The sequence below is a fragment of the Fistularia commersonii genome, chromosome 13 (assembly GCF_037954325.1).
Source record: "Fistularia commersonii isolate RoL2024-O1a breed Wild chromosome 13, RoL_Fcom_v1.0, whole genome shotgun sequence".
In the NCBI taxonomy this organism is placed as follows: domain Eukaryota; kingdom Metazoa; phylum Chordata; class Actinopteri; order Syngnathiformes; family Fistulariidae; genus Fistularia; species Fistularia commersonii.
The window spans coordinates 1,811,801-1,828,797 of NC_141296.1; the positions used below are offsets into that span (position 1 = coordinate 1,811,801).

Here is a 16,997-nt window from a genome sequence, read left to right on the forward strand (position 1 = left end):
CCTCCTGGCGGGCCGGCGGCGGCCCGCGGGCCGTACGTTTGGCTTCGCCGCGACTACGGCGGGAGGCCAGAAAAAAACGCTGTGTTTACTGGGTTTAAAAATGTTGTCAGCAGACAGAATGAAGACAAATAAACGAAAGATATTATTCAGACGGGACGGCAGCAGTTTGGACGCCACACAATTCCACAATCTCACAACCCTTCCACGTTCAAGACCTCACCCACTCGCTATGTCCTGACTCTGCTGTCTCTTTTATCCTTGTTTGTCCCGGCCAGCACACATCCTGCCTATTTTTGTTTATTTCTTTCATTGCTATTTATTTTTGTCACTATTTATATTGCTGTTTAGTTCTTGTTGTGTATTTTCCACCCTCGCTGTTCCTTGATGTTGCCCATTGTCATCCCTGGTGTTGTTGTTGACTATTTATTTGTGGATTTTTTGGGGGGATTTTTTAAATTTTGCTATTTTCTGTCCTCTGCCTCTCTATTTATATTTATACTCATATATATTTCCTTTTTTTTGACATTATAACCGTTACGCTGCTGTGACAAAGGAATTTCCCTGATGGGGATCAATAAAGTTGTTATGTTATGTTATGTCATGTTATAAGATAAGATAAGATAAGATAAGATAAGAACAACTTTATTAATCCCGAAGGAAATTGTTGTGCCAGAGTTACAGAAAATATAACAGTAATAAATAATAAAAAGAAAAGGCAGAATTAGAAATAAAAATAAACCATAAACTATAAAGTGTCTCAGTGAAACTATAAAGTGTCTTAGTAAATCTTAGTTATCTTATCTTATCTTATCTTATCTTATCTTATCTTATCTTATCTTATTACGCTGATAAGCCGCGCGAGTTTTTCAGCGAAAATGTGCTGAATATTGGCAACAATCATCCCGCTTGGTGAAAGCTACTTCAGTTATGTTAATAAATGTTATCGCTAATGTGAGTCGATCTATTTTTCTTTTTTTTTTTTTCTTTTCGTTAATGTTACTAAGGAAGTGCAGAGGTGTGCAAACAACAATTTTATGGACAAATGATACTGTTTATAGTTGCGGCAGAGAGGTTGAATAACTCCTGAAGGGAAAAGCTCGGCCGCTCCTTCATTCACATATCTGGGTGATTTAGCAAAGGCGTGGGAGGACGTGCAAACTCCTCCGCAGAAAATCCCCCGTTGTTGGAATTGAAACCGAGGACCCGGGATTTATAAACGCGCTTTACTTCTCTGATCGTCCAAGAACGTGGAACCGGTGTCGGAGGCGTCCCGGCTGCTGGGAAACAGCTCAGCCGGGATTAGAAGCGGATAAACCTTTTACCAGGTGGTCGAAAACTTGCTTGAACCCGACGGATCCTGGTTAAAGAACTTTAGCGGAGTTGCAAAAAGACCCCGGACGAATGAGAAACCTCTAACGCCCAAATCCGGATACTTTTCCTTCTCCTTATCTGGTTCTTACTGTAGGAGATGACGGACCACGGATGGAATTTAGTTTCACCTCGCCGTGTCCTTTTTTTTTTCCCTTCCAAAACACAAGCAGGCACATCTGTGCTCGTGCACTCATGGAAAAGTCATTTAGAACTTGGACATATGGAAGAGTTAAGCGAGGACACGAGCATAGAGGTGGAGATTGAGTCGCCCTGATGTGGGATATTTTAATACCCATCAGGAAGATAAACAAGACATAACAAACACGATGTGGCCAAAAGTATTGGCTCACCTGCCCTGATATGAACTCAGGCCACATCCCATTCCTGATCCAGAGGGTTCAATATGACGTGGGTCCACCCTTTGCTGCTGGAACAGCTTCAAATCTTCTGGAAAGGCTGTCCACAAGCTTCAAGAGGGTGTTGATGGCAATTTTGGACTGTTTTTCCAGAGGTCACGCGCCGATGTTGGACGAGAAGGCCTGGCTCTCGGTCTCTAATTCATCCCAAAGGTGTTCTATGGGGTTGATGGTCAGTCCAGTTCATCCACACCAGACTCATCCATGTCTTTCTGGATCTTGCTTTGTGCACTGGTGCACAGTCATGTTGGAAAAGGAAGGTCCGGCTCCGAACTGTTCCCATGGGATTGTCCAAAATGTCTCGGTATGCTGAAGCTTTCAGAGTTCCTTTTATGTACAATCCACGCCCACACTTCCCCCTTTAACGTTCTCATGGTGTCCTCTACTCTTACAACAACAACACACACACAAGCATACAAGTCTGCGTATTTAAAAATCGAGCGGGAGCTGAACTGAGTTTGGTTTTCACATTTTTTTACAAGTAATCGTCATCAATCGAACCCATGGAGGTCCTCATCCTCTGTTTCTGATTTGAACAGCTGCGCTAAATCTCCATCAAACTTGCCGGGTTCACTTTCTTCACCGTCAGAGTCGCTTCCCTCGGAAATGATGCCGGCTTTTGCGAAAGTAACAACAGTTCCAGCAGACACGTTAGCCCGAGCGTCTACAATCCATTCACAAATTGTGGCGTAACTTGCCAGTGAACCTTTGGTCTCCAAGAAGACTTTTCAAACTCCGTTGTGCGTCTCGCTACCGTGCTGGTCCTCTTCTTCTCCACAGTGACTCACCGGGATGTGGAAAGTGAGCGGCACCTCGTCCATGTTAGCGATGTGGCTGGATGTGTTTGTCGGAGATGTTTTCAGGGTTGTTAAGACAACGATGTTCTGCATAACACACATACCCGTTCTCTTATATACAATCAACACCCATATTTCCCCCTTTAACGTCCTCATGGTGTCTCTACTACGTCCGCCTTACAACAACACACACAGCGCGCTGCACGACAGGGCGCCGCACATTTTGAAGAAAATCTAAGACTTCTATGTGCGCCTTATAGTCCTGAAAATAATACCCAGACTCGTCCATCGGATTGCCAGATGAAGAAGTGCGATTGGTCCATCCGGAGTCCATTGCTACAGTCGGCATGCTTTATTTTACGCACCTGGAAGTGATCGAATCACCTGATTCCCATTATTTGGATGGATGAGCCAATACTTCTGGCCATATAGTGTATGACGGTATATTGATGTTATTGGATATTAAATCAGAAGGACCCGTCTGTGAGCCTCCATATAGTGTCTCCAAACAGGGAGGCGATATTTTTAAAAATGCTGCGTTTCAAACACCGCCAACTTTTCACCCGTCTTAACACTCACGGTCAGGGTGCTCGTAAGGCAGCCACTGGTGTTTGTTGCTTTGCAGGTCGTAGCGAGGGTCCCAGGCGTGGCATTGGTCCTCCCGTACGTCGCTGTAGATGTCCTCGCACTCCTCGCTGTTGCAAATCCGGAACTGGTAAGTCGCCCCGATGCAGGTGCGCCCTCCGTTGGCCGGCCTGCGACGTCCACCACGAAAAGACATGTGTGAAAATTCCATTTTACCCATTCAAAACTGAAATTATTATTTTGACTGAAGGCTGATTCTCAGGAATAATTCTAAAAAAAAAATGTGTAAATATCGCTGTGATATTTTGGAAATTTTAATGCATAGAGGAAACGCCTGATAAACAAATCCAACAAAGAAGCTAAATGCTATTATTAAGCAAAGACGAAAACACTGGGATTTATTTTCTCCAAGCTTGATTGTTGGTTGTCATATCATGTGTGAAAATCCCATTTTTACCCATTTGAAACTGAAATTATTATTTTGACTGGAGGCTGATTCTCGAGAATAATTCTCAAAAAATGTGTAAATATCTCTGTGACATTTTGGAAATTTTAATGTATAGAAAAAAAAAACCTGATAAATATTCAGACAAAGAAGCTAAATGCTATCATTAAGGAAAGACGAAAACACTGGGATTTATTTTCTCCCAGCTTGATTGTTGGTTGTCACATCACGTATGAAAATCCCATTTCAACCCGTTCGAAATTGAAATTATTATTTCGACTGGAGGCTGATTCTCGAGAATAATTCTCAAAAAATGTGCAAATATCTCTGTGACATTTTGGAAATTCAAATGTACAGAAAAAACGCCTGATAAACATTCAGACACAGAAGCTAAATGCTAAGCAAAGACAAAAACCTTTGATTTTTTTTTACCGAGCTTGATTGTTGGTTGCCACATCGCGTGGGAAAATCCCATTTTAACCCGTTCAAAATTGAAATTATTATTTTGACTTGAGGCTGATTTTCAAGAATAATTCTAAAAAAATGTGGAAATATCTCTGTGATATTTCAGAAATTTAAAGAATAGAATAATACTCAAAAAATTTGCAATCATCTATTTTTAGAAATTTAAATATGTAGAGAAAAGTCTGATAAAAAGTGCTATAATTAAAAAAAAAAACAAAAAACAAAATGAACCCTGTGAGTTTTTTTTCTCCGATCTTGCTCGTTTTTTTTCGCCCCCCCTACCTGAGGTTGTCACATCACATGTGAAAAGATGGCAAAAGATGAAAAACTCCATTTTATCCCATTCGAAATTGAAATGATTATTTTGACCTGTGGCTGATTCTCGAGAATAATTCTAAAAAAATGTGCAAATATCTGTGTGATATTTTGGAAATTCAAATGTACAGAAAAAACGCCTGATAAATATTCAGACACAGAAGCTAAATGCTAGGCAAAGACAAAAACCTTTGATTTTTTTTACCGAGCTTGATTGTTGGTTGTCACATCACGTGTGAAAATCCCATTTTAACCCATTCGAAATTGAAATTATGATTTCAACTTGAGGCTGATTCTTGAGAGTAATTCTAAAAAAATGTGCAAATATCTCTGTGATATTTAAAAAATTTTAACATATAGAGGAAACGCCTGATAAAAAAAATCCAACAAAGAAGCTAAATGCTATAATTAAGCAAAGACACAAACACTGTAAGCTATTTTCTGCTAGCTTGCTGGCGTTTCTTCGCCCCCCTACCTGGGATTGTCACAGTCGCGCGTGCGAAACTGAACTCCTCCACCACATGTGCGGGAACACTGGCCAAACTCGCTCCACGAACCCCAGTTTCCATCTTTCATCATGATGTCGGGCGTCAGCCAGATGCAGCGACCTTTAAAACAATGCTGCAATCGTCCGAGAACACAGCAGACGGTCGCTACTTGGATGTTGCGCTAACAATTCTTTTTTCCCTTTATCAGGGCGTGCGATATAAAGGTTGCAAGAATAGATGATGGGGAAGAGCGGCGTACCTTCCCGTCGCCGCACGTCGTGCCGTCAATGGGCGGGCCTTTCTTCGTCTTGCAGAAAAAGGGGTTTTCAGGATGGCTGCACCACAGCTGCTTACATGGGTCGAATGTGCGATACTGCGGGACACAAAGGGGGAAATCCCGTTTACCATTTTAAGGTAAAACGCGAACCGCGCACACGGGCTACAGACTGACCTTCAATAACAGAATTCAACAGTTGGAATGAGACTCAACACTGAAAATAGGAGTAAAAATAAAAAAATAAAAAAAAATCAATGAGAATAAAGAGATCACAATAAGAACCACAACAGCGGGATACCCGACGACAACGACATCAACGACATCGCCGACCCCCCGCGTCGGACTGTTGCAGAGCCAGTCGTGCAAACTGGACCAAAAAATAAAAATAAAAATTGCGACAGAGGCGAATCCCGTGAGTTCGACGCCTCGCGATTGGGTCAGAAAGGGGGAAAGGATTCGGGATCGGCGTCCTCGACGACCCCGTTCCTTTTGGCGTTTGATAGAAACCATGGATGAGGTGCCGCCAATGCGAGCGTCCGGCGTCCTCATTTACGCGACCGTCCCTACCGACCGCGACCACAGGGGACCTACGCGGGTCAAAGGTCAAATCGCAATCGATGGCCGGGCGACGTCAGGCTGGAGGATCCTAAAAGCAGAGGCGGCGAAACATGGAAAAAAAGAAAACGTCTTTCCGAGCTTTTCCGCTAGTTTCTTGCCGGGGGTGCAGATTCGACGCAGATTTTACGGCAAACGCTCCGATTGTTATGTGTTGTTTGTTTTTTTTTTCCAGATATATTCCAGCCACTCTTGACGTGAGAGCGTTTTAGAATCCCGCAGACCGACATCCAAAATATGACAATGGGAAACAGAGAAACGAGTACAGTAAAAGAATGGAAACAGCGACGTTTACAACTTCAGGAGACAAAAGACAAATCAAAATCGGACAAAAAAAAAAAAAGAAAGAAACGAAAAGAAAATGACGGGCCACATGTCTTCCGGGAGGTGGGGTTACCTTACCTGCGTTCCTGATTGGCCCGCCTTTTGTAGCTGAAGGGAATGGGTTTGACAAGAGAATAGAGGGTAATCTAACAATGTGTGCAAAGGCCCCCGAACAAGCCCTTTATCAATAAAGCAGAAGCTTGCTAACAGTGAGCCACAGTCGATTCACAGCCATAGAGGGAGTATGAGGGCCACAGGGAAAAAGCAAGACGTCCGCATTAGATGCCGCTCATCTACTACATGTTTAAGGTCCCTTTAATGCATAGGTGTCAAACTCCGGCCCGCGGGCCAAATCTGGCCCGCACTGTGATTAAATTTGGCCCGCTAAGACATACTAGCCAAATGACTGTAGGAGCTGGCCCGCAGGGTTAGTCTACATAGCATGTATTGCTAATTCTATAAATCCTGAATTTTCTGTTGGTGTTTTGGGCACAAAAATCACAACAGGACCCATAAACGCCCTCTGCTCTGTTGACAGTCGCGACCTTATGCTAATACCCTGCTACTTAGGCAAAAATTTTGCATGTGTGCGATATTAAGTCATATATTGTATAGTGTTAAGCTATGCTTGTCCCATATTTAGTTTTTAAGCAAAACTTGTTTGGGTTCATTGTTATATCAAGAGATTTTTTTCAATAAATAGCAATGTTGGCCCGCGACTTTGTCTCAGTTTTTTATTTTGGCCCACTGTGTATTTGAGTTTGACACCCCTGCTTTAATGGCGCCGTGCTATTACTGCTAAATGTGGTGGCGGGAACTTTTTTTTTTTTTTTTCCAATGTTGATAGCAGGGACAAAAAAAAAAAAAAAAAAAAAAAGTAGCTATCAAAACCAATTACCTGCTTTTAAGCAAGACGTCAATCCCACCAGAGGCCGGGAGAGGAAAATAAAAGACATCAGTAGAATGTAAGCTGTGTGTGTGTGTGTGTGTGTGTGTCACGGTGGCAGAAGTCAACTTCAAGAGATTACGTTAAATTCCTCGGTGCGAATATACTCCAAGTATGTCTGCACTGTGACAACAGGACTATGTGGACCTCTTACCGCCGTGCACATGGTGTAGCCCAAACCGAAGTCAAAGCGACATTGTTCATTCATGGAATAGTGCAAACCGGGAAGCTTGGGCAGTGACGGCCAGTTGTGGTCAAAGGGGTCGTCACGGAGACAGTCATAGGAACTGCAAGAGAAAAAAAAAACAAACAAAAAAAAAAACGTTCACTGTATATCTGTTCATGATATTACAATTAGAGCAGGGATATGCCTTATTAAAAAAAAAAAAAAAAAAAAAAAAAATGAATTATATGAGGTGAGTTCAGATGTATTTTAATTATTCAAAAAGTAGGAAATATTATATATATATATATATGTATACAGGATTGTCTCAGAAAATTCGAATATTGTGATAAAGTTCTTTATCTTCTGTAATGCAATTAAAAAAAACAAAAATGTCATACCTTCTGGATTCATTACAAATCAACTGAAATATTGCAAGCCTTCTATTATTTTAATATTGCTGATTATGGCTTGCACCTTAAGGAAACTCAAAAATCCTATCTCAAAATATTAGAATATTACGAAAAAGTAATTTTTGTTTTTTTAATGATATTCTAATTATTTTTTATCTATTATTTTTCTTAATATCATGATGTTCTAGTATTTTGAGATAGGAGTTTTGAGTGTTCTTAAGCTGTAAGCCATAATCAGCAATACTAAAATAATAAAAGGCTTGCAATATTTCAGTTGATTTGTAATGAATCCAGAATCTAGGACATTTTTGTTTTTGTAATTGCATTACAGAAGATAAAGAACTTTATCACAATATTCTAATTTTCTAAACAGTCCTGTAAATACATACGGAAGTCCAATTTATTGTGTTCAACTCATCTATTGACTCATCTATTGACTGAAAAATCATATTTATTGATTATAATTAAAATTAAATAGATGTATTGTCATTTTCATGGTGTATCAATTAAAATTCTTACAGTTGACTTTGGGATATACATGAATATATATGGAAAATGTCATTTTCATAGTATATATAGTTTGAAGTGTTGCGGATATGCTTGAACAAATACATTTATATGTTTTGTGTGGCAAATTCATAATATACTTAAGGATAAGCTTCAACAAAAAGAAAAATTATATATATGAATACGACTTTCATAGTATATATATATATGCTTTAACTGTGATTTTTAAGTTGAATATGCTTGAATAAATACATTTATATAAATACACATCTAGTGTTTTGTGACGCAAATACAAAATATAGTTAAGGATACACTTCAACAAATAAATACGTAAAAAAATACTAAAGATATATGTGCACATGCACATATATTAATTTAGTATTTAGCTATGCAAATACGGTCCGAGTACTTCTAAACAATAAGGGACTGTCACGCATCAATTATACAACACTGGTTGTTGATTTAATTCCACATGCTCCCGGTTTTGGTCTTATATAACTGAACAGGAAACAACTATAACATTAAAAATCCACTGATTATCGCTTTGCCAACTTCAGTTCAGCCGCAGGTTTATGGGTGAAAGGATATTTAAGGCCATTCATGTATTCTTAAATGAAATATTAATATTCTCCGGCACCGAGGCAACAATTAGCACGCGATTGTGTGCAAACCGTGCAGAGTCTTACTGGAGGTAGCGTCCGAGCTCTTGCATGCTACATCTGGACCAGTGAAAGCGATGGAAGGCGGCTTGAACCAGCGGAGCCATGATGCTTCCCATTTGCACCTCATCGCCGCACCGGTTCCCCTGACCGTCGTGTTCCATCCCGAGCCTGCGGGGAGCCGGGGAAAGAAAAACAACAACAAAAAAAAAAAAAACAGGGAGGTGAAATGAGGGGAAAATGAGGATACATGTACCGATGATTTAAACGATATTGCGCAGTTTTGTCATTTATATATATAATAAATATATGTATTCATTATTCTCTCTTTGTTATTCTTTATTTATTTTTAATTTATTTATTTATATCTTTTTAATTATTTTTTTCTGTTTAATTTGTTTATTATCTATTAATTTCTTTTCTTTTCCTTTTTTTAATTACTCTTGACGTTCACAACGTTCCCCCCCCCCCCCCCATATTGCCCCTCGGGCAACATTTATTTATGTATTTGTTTGTTTATTTATTTGTATCTTTTTAATTACTTTTTTTTTCTTTTTTATTTATTTATTATCTATTTATTTCTTTTCTTTTCTTTTTTTTTAATTACTCTTGATGTACACAACGTTCCCCCCCATATTGCCCTTCAGGTAATATTCATTTATGTATTTATTTATTTATTTATTTATATCTTTTTATTATTTTTCTCTTATTTATTTATTTATTATCTATTTATTTCTTTTTTTTCTCTCTTTTTTTTTTTTAATACTCTTGATGTTCACAACGTTCCCCCCATATTGCCCCTCGGGCAATATTTATTTATTTATGTATTTATTTATGTATTTATATATATTTTTTTCTTATTTATTTATTTATTTATTTTCTATCTATTTCTTTTCTTTTCCTTTTTTTAATTATTCTTGATGTTCACAACATCCCCCCCCCCCCATATTGCCCCTCGGGCAATATTTATTTATTTATTTATTTATTTATTTATTTATTTATTTATATCTTTTTAATTTTTTTTTTCTTTTTTAGTTATTTATTATCTATTTAGTTCTTTTCTTTTCTTTTTTTTAATTACCCTTGATGTTCACAACGTTCCCCCCCGTATTGCCCGTCGGGCAATATTTATTTATTTATTTATATCTTTTTTATTTTATTTTTTTCTTTGTTATTTATTTATTATCTATTTATTTCTTTTCTTTTTTTTTTTTTTTTTTTTTTTATTACTCTTGATGTCCACAACGTTCCCCCCATATTGCCCGTCGGGCAATATTTATTTATTTATTTATTTATTCATATCTTTTTAAATTTTTTTTTCTTTTTTATTTATTTATTATCTATTTATTTCTTTTCTTTTTCTTTTTTTTTTTTATTACTCTTGATGTCCACAATGTTCCCCCCATATTGCCCGTCGGGCAATATTTATTTATTTATTTATTTATATCTTTTTAAAATTTTTTTTCTTTTTTATTTATTTATTATCTATTTATTTCTTTTCTTTTTCTTTTTTTTTTTTTTATTACTCTTGATGTTCACAACGTTCCCCCAATATTGCCCGTCGGGCAATATTTATTTATTTATATCTTTTTAAATTTTTTTTTTCTTTTTTATTTATTTATTATCTATTTATTTATTTCTTTTTTTTTTTTTTTTTTTCTTTTTTTTATTACTCTTGATGTTCACAACGTTCCTCCCCATATTGCCCCTCTGGGACAAATAAGGTTTTTTTTTTTTGTTTATTCTGATCAGGTATGTTCCCTAGGAGATCAGGAGGGAGCGTTTTTTCTCTCATTTTTCAGTGAAATAAACCGTCCGTCCTTTAAATGGCTGGTTGTTGCATCTTCTCCCGGGGATGTACTCACACATGTCCAGTCTCGTGCGCTACCACGAAGGCAGAGGAGAAACCGTCCTCGTGATTCAAAGTGCAGCTTCTCACCGGATGGCACATCCCCGTCACCGGGGCGTAACCTAGGCGACGCCAGAAAAACGATTTGTTTGATTGGAAATATGTTCTTTTAATTTGATTAAATAAATGAATGCATCCAAAGATTTAAATGCGACATAATCAAAAAAAATGAAAAAAAAAAAAAAAGTTTTTGCTGCAGAATTTAAATTAAATCTTTTTGTTTCAGATATTAAAAAATTATGTTTATAAATATTTAGGATACGCCGCTGCTCAGTTAGGGATAAAAAAAAAAACCCAAATGATGAGAGTTTGAAAAAAATCTGCAAACCAAAAGTGCTCCAAAAAGACAGATGAATGTGTTTACATATTCACATAAAAAAACGTATTCTCGCACGATGTTTCGAGCAAACTTGGGCATGAGGATGGAAACACGTGTCTCCTATATAAATATAAAATATATATAAATATATATATATGAAATATATGATTGACACATAATATATGACACATATATGACACACAAATATATATATAAAATATATATATTTAAAAAAAATTCTATTGTAAGCCGCTTTGGATAAAAGCGTCTGCCAAATGCAATGCAATAAAAAAAAAAAAAATAAAAATATATATAAAATAATTCATCCTTCTTTTCGGTGTACCGATTTTTTTCAAACCCGACTCTTAAAGTATTTTCCTAAAACACACACATGTCATTTTCGTGATCCATCCCCCGTACGCGCCATCGCGTCCGAACACAGTCGAGCTAAAAATGATCGGCTTTGCAGATCTGATGCCGACTGGAAAGTGTCGCCCCGCACCCTGACGTACGCCAATCTCCAACTCCCGGCGTGCTTGTCTGTCCTGTTCTGCCTTTAATTGCGGCGCCGTGGTTGGCGGCGCTCCGTCTATTGATTTTCTGCTGCTAAAGGCTGAGCCCAAGGGCAGCTGAAGGGCTTCTGCATTGCGAGGCCGCTGCCTTTTCCAGGCCTCTCCCTTGAGCCCGCCTGTTAGCCTGCACTCCGATGCACAGCGAACCGCTTTTTTTTTTTTGTTTTGTTTTTATTTAAGGCGACGGTCGCGTTCGGGGGGCGTCCGGACGCGGCGTGGCGTTCCTCACCCTGCATCCCCGTGGGGCCGAACTCCTGCCGCGTGAGGAAGATGGCGTGGTCGTGATACTCGGCGTCTCCGGTGTCTTGCTTCTGCTGCAGGGAAGCCCAGCGGCACACGTTCTCCAGACTCTGGGAGGGATTTCCCAGCTCAATCAGACTCGCCGACTGAGAAAAAACCAAAAAAAAAAAAAGGGGGAAATGTTCACAAACGCACGGGAATAATCCTACGGAAGTTCATGAAAAAAGGACTACAGATGGAAATTAGCTTTGAGCTACAATCTGGTACAAATATCTCTGCCTCTGTGCTGCCTAATAAACTTTTAAACAAACAAACAAAGAGTCCGGAAAAGTATTTTTAAAAGTATCTAATTCTAAAGCAATGTTTCGTTTGTCCCTGTAGGGGGCAGTGTCACTGTGTTTTTACACACACACACACACACACACACACACACACACACACACACGAACACAAACACACCAGATAGAAAGTAGGTGAGAAGTAGTAGCATTCTGTAATTTAGAGGATCTCGATAATAAACATAAAAAACGGCTCTGCCGCAACAATTATTGAATATTTAATGATGATTTATTGATTTACGATTTCACCATTAATATTAATTTCCTGATTTGATTTGTATGACCAGGCTCCCCACACACACACACACACACACACACACACACACACTGGTGCGAGCATCACCTCCCGTGTTCTCTCATTAGGATCTCCAATCCTCTCGCTACAAACTGCCATTCGCGTCTTTCAATAACTACCGCTCTCTCTCTTTCTGCTTTTCTTCTCCTTCCACGCCTCGGGTTTCTCCTGCATGCTTTCCACACGTGAACAACGCACGGTCAAATCAGGAATGTGCGGTATGAGCGAACCGCCGTAATGACATATGGCTCGCCACCGCACACATGATGGAGTGTGAAGTCAGAAACAGCCCGCATTTTCATTTTGCGTTGCGTTTTAACATGTTTCTATGATCATTAGAGATGTTTCTTTTTTTCTCTAGAATGTACTGGATGGACCTGTGTGTGTGTGTGTGTGTGTGTGTGTGTGTGTGTGTCTGCATTCAGGGTCACACAGCCAATCTGCAGGCTGTCTGGGTTCAGCTCTGTTGCCACGGTAATTGGGGATGATGGACAGCCGGAGCTTTGGCCGGAGCTGCACAGGGGCTGGTCCAGAATGACCAATGTAAGATACTGTGTGTGTGTGTGTGTGTGTGTGTGTGTGTGTGTGTGTGTGTGATCCAAGGCTCCGGAGGGACTCCAGTCCCAGAGAGAAGAGGAAGAGATAAGGCTACAGAAGGATAAGTGTATCACAGAGCACGTTTCCAGCAATAAAGTAATTTGTATCATCCTGTGGGGTAATCCCTGCTTCCTCGCCTCCCGCCACGCGTCACTTTAGCTTTCTTTGTCCCGCTCTTTGGATAGCGCGGGCGGATAGCGTTACAATTTGAAAGAAAAAAAAAAAAAAAAAAAAAAAAGGATGCGACCCTATTCATCCGGTCTCTCTGTTTATGAATGATGGAGGGCGATCATTGATTGTTTATCTCTGTCTGGACTTCCCATGATTCCGTGCCGCCGTCTGCCGGGAGGAGCGGCGGTTGCGTAATGGACGAGATTCTGTGCGCTTTGGTGCTGAACTGTGAAGGCGTGCGACTTGAAAACACTCCCTCGAGATGCCGCGTGCTTTTAGTTCCTCTTTTGCTCAGTCCACTGGAATAACAGGCTCCGGGCATGGTTGCGTGTCTGCGTGTTCGCTCGGAAGTGTGTCTATGACTCGGCGCCGCTTACTGGAGATCGGGGGCGCCAAATATGTCGATTGCACGGAATTAAAAAAATAGACGTCGGCCTATCGTCCGTCCTCGCTGTGAGATCCGTCACTTAATCGACGTAGAGGGCTGCCGCTTTGACATCCGACCTTTTCCGCGTGCAAAAATGCTGCAAAACTCTAGCAAGCTAGCGAGTTACCTACCGTATATTGCGGACTATAAGGCGCACTGCATTATAAGGCGCAGTATCAAGGAACGGGTCTATTTGCATACATCATCGCACCGCGTTGTAAAGAGCGTGATGAAACATACGGTATATAAAGCTAAACAAAACAACCTCATCATCTCGTTTTGTTCCCTCGGAAGCTGCTTGTCGTTCTTTACTCGCTGCGGTTCATCCGCTTGCTTCCTCCACTTCATTCACGTTGAATTGTTTGGCGGCCGCTCTGTTCCCATCATCTGCTGCCTGACTGATAGCCTTGAGTTTGAATCACGCTTCGTAAGCGTGTCTCTAAACAGCTGCCATTTTGGGGGTCCTCATGCACACAAATGTACAGCGATATTATATAGAACCACTGCACCAACCGCTATTGCAAAAAGTCTCGGAGGTAAGCGTACTGTTCTCCGATTGGTTTATGGTTGCCGGCGACAACCTGAAGTTAGTGCAAGGTTGGAATAACGTCCAGCTTGATATAATTACATTGTCTGAGATGTTTGAGCGCATTGTGACACATTGAATTTGGTCGGACGTCAGTAAGCACAACAAGAATTCATACGTAAGGCGCACTGGATTATAAGGCGCACGGCTGATTTTTGAGAAAATGTAAGGATTTTTAGTGCAAAAAATATGGTGGTTATCCTCCAATTTTTTTTTTTTAAACTTTCAAAGGGGTGAGCGAGCCGGACCAAGTAAGACGCCAAAAACTTTTACCGTGTCATTTCAGAGGCGCATCATCTGCCAGTCCACCGTCACTAAACCGAAAAAGGGAAAACTGTTTTGTTGACATTCCCTTTAGCGCAGCCCCATTTAGTGGATGCATAACACAGCGCCAGCCACTACTGTAGCTTCTATCACATGCGCCTTATAATACAGTGCGCCTTATATATGAATTTCTTAAACAAATAGGCCATTCATTGAAGGCGCGCCTTATAATCCAGTGCGCCTTATGGTGCGGAAAATACGGTACATAGAAAGAGCTCAAATGCTGAAAAAGTGTGTGCAGATAATTCGAGCTACTGTAGCCCAATGTCAGAGATGGAGTCAGGACTTTTCCTGGACTTACCTTTCCCTGCCCCAGCATGATGATTCGCACCAGCACCACGTTGATGTTGGCACCCAGGGACTGGTCGTGGTAGATCTCGTTCACCTGGAGACAAGTGAAAGCAAACGGTTTATGCCGGGGGTTTGATTAATTCAAATGAATTAAATTCTCTTTAATTTTCATTTGGATTGATCTTGTAACATCTAAATTAAATGTGTTGTCGCTCTTAATAAGCGCAGGGAGAGAGAGAGACGACGGCATTTTTGATTTGTTGCCGGTGGATAATTTAAGTTTGTCTTTTTTTTTTTTTCATAAATACCAGAAGGACTCAAATAGACATTTTGTATTTTGCTTAAAGGTAACTTTTTTCAGAGTTCAACATGTTTTGTTGCAGGCAGAAATGTAATTTCATTTTCTCTCCAGTTGTTTGTTGATTTAAAAAAAAATGCAACACATATTTTGTTTCTACATAACATAAAGGCAAAAAAAAAAAAAAGGGTGAATTCACTTTAAATTTTAAAAGGGTTGTGTGGCTTTCTGTGGTAAAGGTTGCAAACCCTTGCTCTGAACCAGGTGGGGCTATTATTTTGGCTGGCGGGCCACATTTCTTTTTTAATTTTTATGCACGGGCCAACTAGCTATCATATAGATGGAACAAAATGAAAATTGCGATCTAAATATTTCAATTTTTTTGACCATTTTATTTTAACTTTAAAATCATTCTTGATCATATAAGTGTACCGACATTATTTTGAATTTAATCATCCATACAAAATTTAACAAAAGGAAAAAATAAGAAGTTTCTAAATTCAATTCTGATTGAAAATACTGATTGAAATATTCAAAGAAAATAGTTTATATATGTGTATATATTGATTTATATTGTGTGTTTTAGATATTTTATGTATATTTATATATTTTTAGTTTTAAAATATATACACATATCTTATATATATATATATATATATACATATATATATATATATATATATATATATATATATATATATATATATATATTCAACAAATATTTTGTTGCACTATTAGTGTACTTAGTGTATTAAAATTCAAAGTAAAATAGTTTGGTGGCCCGGATAAAAAAGCAAAAAGGGATGGATGTAAAATGCCCAGGTCTGCTCTAAACACAGATGATTCCCATAATAAGAATAATCTTTTCCTTCAAAAACTTTAGGTTACGGGTTCAGAATTGTGATTATCTTTATAAATTGTTCGTCTTGTCAAAGACTCAAATTCCAATCCCGATTTTCCCACTCATTTCTAAACCAAACGCGAAACGTGATCGTCGATTGTCACCCCACAACCCGTCATCAGACAAATACAAATACAACGATTGCATTGAAAAACACGGAAACCTATCTTTAACCTAAAAAAAAAACAAAAACTGTGCAATATTTCATTTCACTGTGCAATATTCAGAACTGTGCAATATTTCATTTCATAACAGCTACACTACAATTTTTCCTTTTATCATACTATTGTGCACTCCTTACCTCACTTGTTATTAAGACACTTATAGTTTTATCACTGTTTACTAAGACACTTTATAGTTTATAGTTTATTTTTATTTCTAATTCTGCCTTTTTCTTTTTATTATTTATTACTGTTATATTTTCTGTAACTCTGGCACAACAACTTCCTTCGGGATTAATAAAGTTGTTCTTATCTTATCTTATCTTATCTTATCTTATCTTTTACAAGTTATTCAGATACGAATGTACCAAAGGCGCTTCCGGTACGATCGAGACGGACGGGTTGGTTTAACGTTCGGAGAATGACGCCACTCTTCCGTCGGTCAGACTTGCAGAAAGGTCAAACCGTCTCAAAGTAACTTCATCGATAATCTTCCCAGATACCGAATTTACAAAAGGGATGTTTATTGATGTGCAGCAACGGGTTATTACAGTCACTTTATAGCTTATCTTTGTTAGTTTGTGGCCTAAAACAGGTGGTATCTTTCTTTTTAAATCACAAAATAGGGCGTACTGAAAGGAAGAGCGCTTTGGAAAGTTTATGTATTGAAAAACGATGAAAGTGATGATTATAAAGATCTCTTTTTGCCATAACAAGGGACACACACACACACACACGTGCACACACACACTCTAAGAAAGAAGGGCAAGGTTACTAAGGTT

At 38.9% G+C, this 16,997-nt stretch overlaps 1 protein-coding gene across 2 annotated transcripts in view; it reads right to left on the reverse strand.

Moving 5' to 3' along the window:
- Nucleotides 1-16,997, reverse strand: part of LOC147227510 (A disintegrin and metalloproteinase with thrombospondin motifs 2-like) — a 156,876-nt gene that overhangs the window by 17,666 nt on the left and 122,213 nt on the right. Inside the window, exons 5-13 of one of the 2 annotated variants that reach the window (XM_086158197.1) lie at nucleotides 14,866-14,949; nucleotides 11,816-11,972; nucleotides 10,652-10,757; nucleotides 8,814-8,957; nucleotides 7,199-7,331; nucleotides 6,177-6,206; nucleotides 5,142-5,255; nucleotides 4,870-5,015; nucleotides 3,164-3,339 (exon numbers count right to left, since the gene is read on the reverse strand). In XM_086158197.1, the coding sequence (XP_086014323.1) occupies nucleotides 3,164-3,339; nucleotides 4,870-5,015; nucleotides 5,142-5,255; nucleotides 6,177-6,206; nucleotides 7,199-7,331; nucleotides 8,814-8,957; nucleotides 10,652-10,757; nucleotides 11,816-11,972; nucleotides 14,866-14,949 (1,090 nt within the window). The remainder of the gene's footprint in view (nucleotides 1-3,163; nucleotides 3,340-4,869; nucleotides 5,016-5,141; nucleotides 5,256-6,176; nucleotides 6,207-7,198; nucleotides 7,332-8,813; nucleotides 8,958-10,651; nucleotides 10,758-11,815; nucleotides 11,973-14,865; nucleotides 14,950-16,997) is intronic. The other variant, XM_086158198.1, reaches the window with a different exon arrangement.